Source organism: Hypanus sabinus, chromosome 3, assembly GCF_030144855.1.
Source record: "Hypanus sabinus isolate sHypSab1 chromosome 3, sHypSab1.hap1, whole genome shotgun sequence".
NCBI lineage: Eukaryota > Metazoa > Chordata > Chondrichthyes > Myliobatiformes > Dasyatidae > Hypanus > Hypanus sabinus.
Window position 1 is genome coordinate 72788812 of NC_082708.1, and position 14048 is coordinate 72802859.

A 14048-nucleotide genomic window follows, 5' to 3' on the forward strand; every position below is an offset into this window, starting at 1 on the left:
TGACTTGAAAAATCCATGTAAAATATATTTCTGCAATTTGTAGCTATCAAAATACATAATCATGGTTTGCTGCAGAATTGTTATCAAAATTACACTACTTAAAATGAAATTTAATAACACCGTCAGTTAACAATGGTAGCTTTGCAGCTACACTGAATTGCAGCATTTATAACTCCAGATTATGAGACTAACCATTTCCTGCAAATCTCTGGATATTCTACTGTTTGTAAAGCAGAATGCAATGGCATAGGCAATTGATTTGATGATCAGTGCTAAATAGTATTGAACTACAGAGTAAAGAAAAGTTCAGCGAAGGCTCAACTTACTTTCAGTAACTAGTTACACATAATAGCATTTGTCTCCAGACTATTAATTCAGAGGCCTTTACTAATAGTTTAGTCAGACAGGGTTCAAATGCCACAGACATGTTTGGGAATGTGTATTCACAAAGTAGGAGACTTGTTAAAAATAAGTAAAATTATTTGTCTTTCCCTGGTCTAGCTGATATACATTATAGTTTCATATCAATTAACTTCTAACACCCCAATGGCTCCTAACATCGCAAAATCTAAGAAGCGTCCATCAACTAGAGAAAGCAGCTTAAAGACAATAATTCCAAATTCTTACAGCTTTCCTAGGAACAAGTACACAAAAGCAACATATAACTCTTCTATTTTCACCAGATATGTTATTTGTGATTTTTTTTTACACCAGAGGGTAATGGTATCAGAATTATTACTGTAAAATACACAATACTGTTAAAGAAGGTACAATGTTATTTTGCTACATTTGGGGGCGGGGGGGGGGGGGGGTGTAGCTTACATGTCTATTCAGCTCACTTGATTAATAATGCCACAAAGGAATCCTCTGCTCCTCTCTGTGAGCATTTTCGTCAGCACTGAATGAATCAATGAATAATGTCAATGGCTGTTGTTACCATGGGCACAGGCACAACAGCCCCCTAATACCTCGCCCAACAGCCCAAGTTCCACTCACTAATTTCTGTAAAGCAGAAAGGTAAATCAGCACAAGGAAGACAGTAAGTTATCACCATATGGCCTGAAAGGGATTTTTTGAAGCCATATGGTGATAACATGCTGCTTTCCTTGATGCCGTAAACTCTGCATATAGATGACATCTGTTTGAGTACTTCCAGGGAAGTTATAGCTGTTCGCAGGAGAGCCAAGTGTACATGAACATTGTCTTCTGGATTCACTGTGCAGCACAGAGTAAAAGAAAACTAATGACCTACACTAAACTGAGAATTTATAATACGTGATATCTTTCCAGTCTTAAATTCACTCACGTCGTGACTTGATTTAGAACTGGAGCTATGCTTCCCATCTGCTATAATGAACCTTATTGAGCACCACCTCAGAAGATATGCAGACAGCCAAGGAACAAGTGGACCAGCAAAATGCATTAAACACAATTAAAAAATTTAAATCTACTGCACAGAATCACTGATTCTTCAGAGTTCTCGTTCTTTTTTAAGCATAGCAAGGTGTAACGCTGTGGTGCAGGAAACAGACTCTACTGTCCCAAAATCCATTCTTGGAGGGCAGCTATCCAAACTGCTTGGCAGAATAACAACAAAGGAAGAGATGTGTCTTTAATATCATCCTGCTAGTGTTAAGTTCTCACGATAGGTAACAGCAATATCCTCATATTCAGTTCACTCCTAAATGTTATGATATGGGAAAAACTGAACCAACTGATTTGCCTTATTGGACAAATGAGCTGCCAAACAGCAACACAAACAAAAATAAATGTGTCTCAGGGCTTAAGTGTCGGGAAAAAAAAACTCTCTCCTATTAGATTCCACCTTCTCCAGCCCTGTAACTCATTCACCAATCAATTTCCTAGCTCTTTACTTCACCACTAACCTTCCCCACCCCCCCCCCCCACTCCCGGTTTCACCTATCACCTTATGTTTCTTCCTCCCCTCCCCCCACCTTCCAACTCTTGACTCCTCATTTTTCTTCTTCAGTCCTGTCGACCAGTCTCAGTCCGAAACTTCAACTGTACTCTTCCTTTTCCATAGATGCTGCCTGGTCTGCTGAGTTCCTCCAGGATTTTGTGTGTGTTGCTTGGATTTCCAGCATCTGCAGATTTTCTTTTGTTTGTGAAAAAACCTCTCTTATTTGTTCGATCAGTACATCCTTAAATATCTACTATTTATCACTAAACACTGAATATTGCTGACGATGTTACTTATTTTAGAAATGGAAAGATGTGGGGAAACTCTTCAAGCCATTTAATGGCTAAAAGTTTCCAAGATCCAAAATTATGCTTTATTACAAAAATGTTCATGGGTTCTGAGTAGGAATCCTGCATGAAGAAATGACTCACGATGCAAGGTCCATTTTGTTGCCAACAAAAGCTGAACTTCAATTGTAGTCAAAACTATTTCAACTTCAAAATCAAAAGAAAACTTCAGAGGTTAGAAAGCTGAAATTAAAACGGTAAATGCTGGCAACACTCAGCAATTCAGACAACATTTGTGTAAAGAGGAACTATTACCGCTGCAAGTCTGAGATCCTTCCTCAGAACTGGGAAAGAGAGGAAATAAGTTGAGCTTCAGTAGCAGAGAGATGGACAGAACAAAAGGATTATTATGGGATGAGACCAAAATAGTTAATAGCAGATTAAGTAAGATAATGCTTCTTCTGTGTTATAAAACATAGAACTTAGAAATTTACAGCACAATACAGGCCCTTCAGCCCACAACGTTCTGCCGATCATGCAGCTTACTCCAGAGACTGTCTAGAATTTCCCTAGCACATAGCCCTCTATTTTTTCGAAGCTCCATATACCTATCTGAAAGACTCTTAAAAGACCCTATTGTATCCACTTCCAACACCATTGCCAGCAGTGCATTCATTGTGTGAAAACTTACCCCTGACCTCCCCTTGGTACCTATTTCCAAGAACCTTAAAACTCTGGCCCCTCGTGTTAGCCATTTCAGCCCTGGGAAAAAGCCACTGACTATCCATTTGATCAATGCCTCTCATCATCTTGTACACCTCTATCAGGTTACCGCTCATACTCTGTTGCTCCAAGGAGAAAAGGCCGAGTTCACTCAACCTACCCTCATAAGGTACACCCTCCAATCCAGGCAACATCCTGTAAATTTCCTCTGTACTCTCTCTATAGTATCCACATCCTTCCTGTAGTGAGGTGACCAGAACTGAATACAGTGCTCCAAGTGGGGACTGAACAAGGTCCCATATAGCTGTAACATTACCTCATGGCCCTTGAACTCAATCCCACGGTTGACGAATGCCAACACACCATGCGTCTCCTAAACAACACCTTATGTATTGCTAATACCAGAACATTGGATATGGCCAGCAGGTAGGGATACTAACAGGACAAAAGAAACCAAACAAAAAACAGCCTAGACACAGAGAAAAAGAAAGGTCAAATCACCTAGAGTTGGAGAATTTGAAATTGAGTCTAGAAAACTGCACAAATTAAGTTTATTTATGCAATTTTCTTGAGCAGCCCAAAATGTAGGATTACAGTGCCGGGAAATGAAATACTTTTCATTCTGAAGATTAATGTTAACTGTGAGTGTCCTCTGCTTAGACCTAACAGAGAGTGACTTCCTCACTGTACCCTACTACAGCTATTCTCTCAGTCAGTGAGACGCGAAGGAGCCCAACATTTGCTCTTCACAGCATCAAAAGACAGAGTTCTTTGAGCATGATTCCATAAACAGCCATAAATTGATAACATGAATTTATTTGGGAAATTTGACTGGTGAGTCAGGAAAGCAGACTGTTCCAGTAGAACAGCACCAGTGCCCCTTTTAACCAATGGAATAGCCGCATGCTTCAATTAAATTATCTTACAAAGAATGGTGTCCCAAACATTACAGTACATCCACTTTAAAAATTCAGCATGGCATGTTTAAACTACAGACACGGCTCAAGCCTGGCCTTTTCTATTTGAGAGTTAGTATTGAATGTGTGTGGCAGTATCAAATGCAGCTATAACTAGATTTTCAAATCTTATTTCACATTATGCTCATGTTTACCTACTTAGTACAGCAAAGGAGGCCATTCAATCCACTAGGTTCATAGCAATTTCTAGCAAAGCAATCCTATCAGTTTCATTCACCTTCTCCCTGTAATCATGTAACATATTCTCCCTCACATATCCATCAATTCCTCCTGGTTCTTTTGCTACTTAGCTATTGACAAAAATTTCCAGGACTTCAAAATTCAGAGGTTCATTTATCATCAATGTACAACTCCGAGATGCTTCTTCTCCAGACAGCCATGAAAACAAGAAAAAAAAAGTACAGCTACATGATCATCAATCCTCAAAGCCCCCTCCCCCAAGTGAAACACAACAAGAAGGTTGACCCCTAACACCCTCCCCACCCCCCAACAGGAAACGCAAAAAGAACATCGGCCTCCAAATCCCCCTCTCCCTGCACAAAGAAACTAACAAAAAAATGGACTGCATTTGTATTTAGTGCCAGAAGAAATATGCCGATATCTAATCCAGTGTATCTTGCCTATCCTGATGGTTTAGCGGCTGATTGTTTTTTGTATTAATTGTTTTCGTACTCAATACCACACACCAGAATGGCTCCAGGTTCAACTCATTTGACAGAGTTTGCTCAACTTCGGCAGGCCAACAACAGAAAGGGTACAATTAATCATTATCTCCGTGAATTAGTGAAGCAGAACTCAACCCAGGTTCATGTTCTTAACTGTTATTCTACAAAACCCTGATGGAAAGTAAGTGAATGTAGATATTGGATATGGAGGCAATTAAAATCAAGTGTGTTCTTGTAGCCTAATAATACTCAACACAAGCTTTCATACATCAAATCTGAGCAGCTGGAACAGTGCTCAGCACAGAGTATACAGGGAGAATATTCAATGTCTGCAAGGCAGAAAACTGGCAGCATTGTTTGGTCATCTGTTATAGACTTGCCTGATTTTCAATTGCATTGACTTTTTACCTACTTTACAGAAACTAGAATTAACTTCCTCCTGAATGCTGGGCTCAAAATTAAAATCAAAGGGCTGATATTAAAGTTCTTTAATCGTTCATGCAAGAAACCTGGATAAACTTATACATCCAACACACACAAAATGCCAGTGGAACGCAGCAGGCCAGGCAGCATCTATAGGAAGAAGTACAGTCAACATTTAGGGCTGAGACCCTTCGTCAGGACTAACTGAAAGAACTTTACATCTTTAAAAAGTGGGGAACCATCTCAATGACAGACAATGGTAGCTTTAGACCACGTTGTGCATCTTTGGATAATGGAAGTCTCTTTAGCTTAGTCAGCTCTACAATGGGCACAAGCTTCCGAAGTATCTGGGACATCTTCAAGGAACGATGCCTCAAAAAGGCAGAATCCATCGTTAAGAACCCCCATTACCCAGGTCATGCCCTGTTTTCATTGTTACCATCAAGAAGGAGGCACAGGATCCTAAAGGGACACACTCAATGATTCGGGAACTGCTTCTTCCCCTCTGCCATCCGATCTCTGAATGAACATTGACCCTATGAATACTACCTCACTACTTCTTTTAATTTCCATTTTTGCACTATGTATTTAATGTTAACTTTTTAATACATATATACACACATATACTTACTGCAATTCACAGTTTTTTCTCTGTTATGATGTACTGTATTGCTGCTGCAAAGTTAACAATTTCACAGCATATGCTGGTGATATTAAACCTGATTCTTTCGCAGGTTTGCACCTGGATTTGCTTTTTGCTGAGAGAGTCAAACAAACAACATATTATTGACTCACCATTGCTTTGCACTCCCAAAGTTCAGTTCCATTTGAAGTCACTTTGGGGAGACGTTAGTCTTGGCAATGAGGCAGTATTCACCCTTAGCTTTGCCAAGACTTCAGTGTGTGAGTCTGCATGAGAAGACTTGAGCCATTTTGCTATATTAAAGCAGCTATGTAAATGAATGCTCTTGTTGCTGAGAAGAAAATCAAGCCAAATGCTTCTGGTTCACTGTGCAAAAAGTAACACTCAAAGAAAAGCCTTATGAAATGACAGCACAAAAAGGGATTTTAAAGAAACAGTTTATGCAAAACTTGAAAAATGAAAAACTACAAGCAACAGTGGAAACATCTGGCTTATATTAAAACATTACCAAATACAATGAGGAGCCCCATTTGCTGTTTTTGCTGTACTGCTTTATAGGCCCTTTAACAGTTTTAGTTGCTGCCAATGACTTCACGCTTCAAGTGACTTGAAGATATCTTTAAACTGACAGTTAGGGATATAATCTTTAAGTATGAGTCTGTCTAATACAAGCTTGAGATACGTATGTCAATGCCATGAGCATTTCAGCAAAGATACTAAAGAGATTTCATTCCTGCTGCACAAATCTCCAATAAGCAGGCACTCAGAGACACAGATCTCCCTTTGCATTAGTCCCTACCAAAACTGACTAATACTGCTTAAAAATAAAAACCAATTACTGAGCCAATATGTAAACTTAAGAACAGCTGAGATCCAGAAACACAGCTCTCATCTTTGATTTTATTACAATCTTACTGTTGCTGTTTTACTGGAAGCCTGTGTCAGTGCAGCTGCTCACTGGTAGGTAATTGTCATTGGTACTTTCTCAAACCACTACATTGACTTGTAAATCTGTTTGTAGATGATGCCAGATTCAGACACAAATGCAAGATTTAATGTCCAGCTGAAGTGATGTAGTACCCGTATCTTCACGGGTGTAAGTAACAGCTGTGAAGGACTCTGTAACCGTGATTATCGGTAACTTTTGCATATCTACAAAGGCAACCTCCACCGCTGGTGTGGTTCCGAACACACGGAGTGTAGCTAAGGTAAAGCACAAAACCGTGTTGCATACTGACACTTCCTGTGTTTAAAAGACAAGTATTACTCCCAGCATTCCACCGAAACAAGCCCCCAACTCCCCCCAACAAATGCAGCCTTCCAAGGCACCCCCCCCCCCACCCTTAGGAGCACTCCAAATGGGAATGGCACCTTTCAAAGGCAATGTCAGGATACAGAATCAGCAGTGAAGTTTCTTGCTGACCCGTTTGCTTGCCTGAGTCGGTAACAATTGTGTGTCTGGGCCAGAAACCTTGCAGCAGGTAAACTGGCCTGAATTTATCTGTAGATACACTTGGTCAGATGTCCAACATGGTCACATGTTTTGGTCCATATTCACAAAATGCTGGAGGAACTTTCAGGTCTGGAGACCCAGCCCTGATGAAGAATCTTGGCCCAAAACATCAGTTGTTCATTCCCCTCCATAGATGCTGCCTGACCTGTTGAGTTCCTCCAGCATTTTGTGTGTGTTGTTCAAGGTTTCCAGTATTTGCAGAATCTCTTGTGACATGCTTTGGTCCCCCTCGAATATACTGCTACGCTTAGATGCTCAGTGGTGCTACCAGTCATTCTCAGCAATAAATCTGATCCAGACTATCCAATCTAGAGGACTTTTAAAATGTCCTAGAGCTTGATTCAACAAAAAAACCTAAGCTTTTTCATACTCTGGCTGGCTTGTAATCCATATCTCATTTTGTCTCTTTATCAATTATTCCCCTGCCCTTCTCCCTCATACTGATCCTGCTTCTATCTCCTCCTCCATGTCTGCTTCCTATTTGCTTTGATTACGTTGCTGAAACATCAACCTTTGATGAGATCTCTCTTCATTATTGTTTGCTATTTTCTCAAATTTCCTCGCCCCTTCACAGTTCAAACACATTGTGGGGAAAAGAGAGGAAAGCAAAAAGAATAAAGGGTGGGGGAAGATGGTCTAAATTGTTATCAGGGAGGTAGATAGGAAGTTTAAAAAATAATGCAAGGATCTTAAGTATGAGGAGAATTATAAACATTGTGTGGCTGAAGGACTAGATTTATTTTTGAGTTAAAGAACACCACAACAGTGTGCGTGAGATACTCTTGTTTCCCGTGTACGGAAGATTGCACTTTTTTTTAGTGTATATAATGTACAGTGTTTCCTCCTTAGTTACACAGCATGGTAAAAAGCCCCTCAGCCCAACTTGTCCATGCCAACCAAAGTGCCCACTCACGCTAGTACCATCTGGCTATGTTTGGTCCATACCCCTCTAAACCTTTTCTATCCATACACTTATACAGATATCTTTTAAATGCAGTTGTTGTACCTAGTATTTTAATTTATGAATATTGGGCCTCATATTTCTTTGACAGCTAAAAGACACCAACTAAGCCAGAAACAAATCATTTTCTTTGATCCACAACAATAACATATAACAAATGCACTGGGCAAAAGATGGGAAGATATGGAATCCAAGTAATCATTTGTAGTTAAGAACTTCATAGTCTGTAAAGGGATGTAAATGAGCAAAAAAAAACCAAGAAGTGTGTAAAGTGGTAACACAGGGTTACCTACTGTGGTAGAAACATTTACACATATATATTTCTCAGATTGTGTTATTACTAATATTCTAAATATGCCTGTATATGTGAGGAGTGGGCCTCAAAGCCATAGCGTTGCCTTGAGGGCGTTGGGGCCAGGGTCGAGAGACGATCTCAGAGGCCTTTATGCATGCATATTCTGCGTTGCTGTATTTTACTGATATTCTATATGGGTTTGTTGACGTGTGAGAGGATTGGGCATCAAGCTGCGGTATCGTGGGAGCATTGAGACTCTTTGATTCCGTGAATGCGTTCTTGTATGTGACTGTTGCTAATGTGTTTTAGCACCTTGACCCCATAGTGACACTGTCTCATTCGGCTGTATTCATTGGTATTCATGTATGGCTGAGTGACAATTAAACTTGAAACACAGACTAGCAGGTCAGCTCCACCATAGGCACTAGCCTCTAAAGTATCCAGGGTATCTTCTAGGAGTGATGCCTCAAAAAGGCAGCATCTATTATTAAGGACCCCCATCAGGAAGGAGGTACAGGAACCTGAAGGCACACACTCAACAATTCAGGAACAGCTTCTTCCCCTCTGCCATCCCATTTCTGATTGGACAGTGAACCCATGAAAACTACCTCTCTACTTTTTTTTAATTTGCACTACTTATTTAATTAACTATTTTATATGTACATAAATACCAGAGATATCAAACGTGATTCTGATCATTTGAGTCTGATTATTACAGAGAGATCTGGGTATACTTATTTATACATGAAACAACAAATTAGCATGCAGGTGAAGCAGGTAATTACAAAGGCAAAGGAAATGTTTTCCATTACAAGGAGGATCACGTACCAAGGAAGGTGAACTGGTGAGACTGTACCTGGGAAGAGCATGCAGTTTAGCTATCTGTAATTAAGAATATACTAACCTAGTGTTAATGTAGTGCAAATAAGGTTCACTAGGTTAATTTCTGAGGTTACATTCTGAGGAAAGATTGATTGGATTGAGTTTATTGTAGTCTGTTTAGAAAACTGAGGCTTTTACCCGTCAAGAACGAAGACTCTGAGGGGGCTTGACAGGATACAACATGAGTATGTTTCCGCTGCTGGGGCAACATAGAACTGGGTAGCACAGTCACTGGATATAGGGTTGTCCATTTAAGGCTGAGAAGAGCTAGAATTTAGTCTTTCAGACGGTTATGATTGTGGAATTCCCTACCACTGAAGACTGAGTTATTAAATATATTAAAAACAGAGACAGATAAAATTTTTGAACACTGGGGAATTAAGGGTTATGTTTTTCATGTATGAAAGTGGAGGTAAGGCTGATGATAGAAGTACAAACTCGAAGGGGTTGTTTGGCTGACTCCTGGCTTACGTTTTCACCATATTTCTGTTGCTTAACAACAAAAAGGAGTGTAGTCAACAGTGAGATAAGTGCAGATGGTCAAGAAAGGGGTAATATTCTAAGTAAATTGAAAAACCCCTGCTTTAATCATCCTTGTTCTACATGTTCTATATCAACAATAGGACAGAAATAGGTGTCATTCTCCATTTATCCCTGTCCATTAATACAGGGTGCATTCAGGAAGAATTACACAGGAGTGTAATTCAAAGAGGTGAAGCCAGAATTTTATTTTTTCTGCATTTGAAAGGCACATTACTTTGTTGCTACAACACTGGCATACTGTACTTCGACTATGAAGCGTTTACACTATTGCCTGATTCAGTACAAGGATTATGCACAAACACCAAAAATAAAACATCTCATTTACATGTTGAATTTCTGACCAAATTATCAACGAATGTGAATTTAACTACCAAAATTGAGAGGCCACGAGCAGCACTACTGATGTTATAGTACCTGTAGGGACCAAAACAACACAAGAAAGCAGGAGCAAGAGTGGATCACTCAGGCCTTCAAGTCTGCCGAAGCACTTAAGAAAGGAGGTACAAGAGCCTCAGGACTCTCACCATCAGGCTCAGGAACAGTTACTACCCCTCAACCACAAGGCTCTTGAACAAAAGGGGATAACTTGTCCATTGATTGAGATGTTCCCACAACCAATGATCTCACGTTAAAGATTCTTTACCTTGTTATCTCATATTCTCATTAGTTGTTACTATTTATTAATATTTGCATCTGCACTGTTTGTCATCTTCTGCACTCTGGCTGATCTTTCATTGATCCTGTTATAGTTACTATTCTACAGATTTGCTAAGTATGCCCGCAGGAAAATTTATCTCAGGGTTGTATATGGTGACATATACGTACTTTGATAATAAATTTACTTTGAACTTTAATCAAAGATTTTGTTTATTATTTTTGTTTTTGTTTATTATTTTAGAAATAAATGGCAAAATCATCTTAGGTTTATACTGGATAGGAGCTGATAGAATTCCCTTTCCCATCCACTAAGTGAAACTATAAAATGAAACGCAGCATTCTGACTAGGTTGCATGTTTCATTGCCACCACTTCAGCCCTTGCACCATCAGTTCCTACCCCAGTTAAAAAGGCAGCTGGAATGTCAGTTGTCCTAGGATGTCAGCATATTACCAATACTGATGCTTCATCTTCAAACTAAAGGAGCAGTGATTTCTATATTCCGTTTACTTAAGCATGATGTCATACCGAGGCCCTGTCTGTCTGTTCAGATGCATTTTAAGAGCATGCCAGATGATGTCTCCCCGTATGGAGACGAAACATTTGCAAATGGATTGCCAGGATCGGCGAACAACTCTTGATCTTCTGGTCCTGGCTAACATTCATCACCCAACAATCATTTCAAGCTGGTCACCTGTCTAATCTGTTGTCATGTACTAATGTGTACTTACAAGCTGACTGCCTCCATGGTCTCGTCAGTAGCTATTGATGACACCATGGAGACTACAGTCATCAACAGTCATGCTAAAAATGCTGTTTTTCTGCAAATAGCCATATATTAACACATGCATATTGAATTAAGCAGAAAGTATTCCTACAGTGTCTCACATCACATTGTAATTCAGTTCTATGAATCACTATTAAATTTCAAAGGTGTTGACAAAACATAATAGTGAGTAATTACCAAGGCTGTGCAGTAATCACAGATAATACACAGCTCAATTACTTCACATAATTGCCTTCTTCTCATCCGCCATTTAATCTTGGCATTATGTGCATTTATTTATCCAAAATACAACGTATAACTTGCCACGGTCCTCTAAGTGACAGGTATCGAACTACAACAACTGCACAGTGCTCAAATCTGGTACTATTTTCATTGTAAAATCACTCACCAGTTTATTTTAACGATATCGCAATATAGAAAGGGCGCAATTTGTCTTCCTTGCTGTTTCAATAAAAACAAGCCATATGCATCTCTCCCCACTCTCTATGTTCAACAAGCTGCAGATTCTACTTAATAATGTGTTAATCATTAATACTGGAGTAATAACTATAGGTGTACACTCAAACTGGAATAAAATGCTTTAGGATGTTAGGAAAGGTAATCATCATAATTTCATATGCATGCTAGTCCGCTCAACCCATAATTAGTTTTAAGAACTTTCAACAAGGTAACAGGGCACACTGGGAGATTTGCAGAAAGACTCTCCTCAAAGATCAGCCTGCTCTAACAACAACGACAACTTAAACTGAGTGATTTCGACCGAAGGGAAAAACAAGTATGTTAATGTGCTTCATGGCACACCAAAAAAAAATTGCTACCAAGTTATGGACACTAGTACATGCAGCACACAATGGGTATTGTATCTAGCATGGCATGAAATCTTGTGAAAATTGGAATGAGGACGCACAAATTCTCATAGCTGAATGAACATATGGCAGAGGACTGACTGATAAGCAACATTAACGCTTGTCGTGTGTGTGTGTACAACCAGGCTATCTGTATATATATATATAGATAGCCTGGTTGTCTAAGACTGATGCACACTACAGTATTCATCAAAGTGGAACGGAGAACAAGTTTGTAAATCTGGCAGGAAAATGGATGTTGGGAATGGTGAGGGTGGCACATCATGGGAGGGAGTGTGGGACAGATGGCAGAGAAGGAGTGCCAGGGGTGGGGGGTAGCACACCCAGCACTGAGACACCAGGCAAGGTTACTTGATTCCAAATGATTGGATTATTGATCATTACAGAATGTCTTTCTGGTGTTACAGTTCCCTCCCCTCTCCCTGCCCCCTTTTCCAACCATGATTCCTCTCTCCCTGCCCCCTTTTCCAACCATGATTCCTCTCTCCTTGCCCCCTTCCCACTCTTGGTCCACAATAGAGTCCCATATCAGAATCGGGTTTATCATCACTCAAATACGTCATGAAATTTGGGACCTTTTTCAGCAGCAATACAGTGCAATGCATAAAAATCCTACTATATATAAGACTTTTGCACAGTACATTGAAACAGATGGTTTCAAACTCCTGAGAGAACACATCACACACAACCTCTCATGGTCTTAGAACACATCCTAGACAATCAGGAAAGCTAATTAATGCCTCTACTTTCTGAGGAGGCTTTGCACATCTATACTCACATTATTCTACAGATGTGCAGGAGAGAAACTGCACTGCAGCAGACAGGAAGGATCTACAACGGATAGTCAAAATTGCCCAATGCATCCCTGTCATCAAGGACATTTATACAGAAAAGTGCTGGAAAAGGGCCAGTCACATCATGTAGGATCTCACCCACCCTACTCATGGACTGTATTTTCAATTCCCATCAGGGAACATCCATGTCAGGACCATCAGTCTCAAAAGCAATTATTCTCCCCAAGCAGTAAAGCTGATTAACAGCTCCTTCTTCTTCAGCTGTCCATTGATTTTCAATGATGACTGAGGCCTGGGCATATCATAAGGGGACAGGAGGCTGGACCCAAGCGCAGGACACAGGCATTGAAATACTAAGGGCAAGACGAGAACAACTAAACTATAGACAAGATGTGGCAACAGTGGTGTGCGTGAGGGACGTGATATTCAGGTGATTCTGGAGTTCTGGGAGAGTCTTAGAGTTCAGGCAAGGCGGGATCCCGGAGTTCAGGCAGGGTCTAGGGGTTCACTGGGTGGACCGCATAACTCCTGGGCAGGGCCCAAACCTCCCAGGCAGGAACACGGGGGCCTGAGCAGGTCACAGGGCACAACCCATCGGCAGTGAGGGATGGAAAGGGGCAGAGACCTCTGGGCAGGCTGCATAACTAGGCAGGGCTCAGACCTCCCAGGCAGGAACACAGGGGCCTGAGAAGGTCACGGGGCACCTGGGTAGGTTGCAGGGCACAACCCGTTGGCAGCGAGGGATGGAAAGGGGCAGAGTCCCCCGCCGGGCAACGGCAGTCCGGCCAGACTTGCCCGACAGAGGCAAGGGATAGGAAGAGAACTAGGTCCAGGGTGACTGCCAGACTTACTCGAAGTCCGCAGACCGGATCAAGGCCCGGAACGCCGGCTCCAGAGCGGACCATAACAGGGCAGGGTTGTATGGAAGAGTGGCAGTTGCCCATGCTGCAAGTCTCCCCTCTCCATGCCACCGATGTTGTCCAAGGGCATTAGGACCCATAGTCACAGAGCAATGTGTGGTTAAGTGCCTTGCTCAAGGACACAACATGCTGCCTCAGCTGAGGCTCGAACTAGCGACCTTCAGATCACTAGACCGACGCCTTAACCACTTG

General features: G+C 41.0%; 1 protein-coding gene across 2 annotated transcripts in view; it reads right to left on the reverse strand.

The window, feature by feature from the left end:
• The window catches only part of zmp:0000001236 (mastermind-like protein 2), a 352226-nt gene that overhangs the window by 160423 nt on the left and 177755 nt on the right, over nucleotides 1-14048 (reverse strand). Inside the window, exon 1 of one of the 2 annotated variants that reach the window (XM_059964657.1) lies at nucleotides 5792-5809. The exons of the other annotated variant lie outside the window; for it this stretch is intronic. Within the exon in view, the coding sequence (XP_059820640.1) occupies nucleotides 5792-5794 (3 nt within the window). The 5' untranslated portion in view covers nucleotides 5795-5809. Of the gene's footprint in view, nucleotides 1-5791; nucleotides 5810-14048 lie in introns of those variants that run through there. 2 annotated transcript variants of the gene reach the window in all.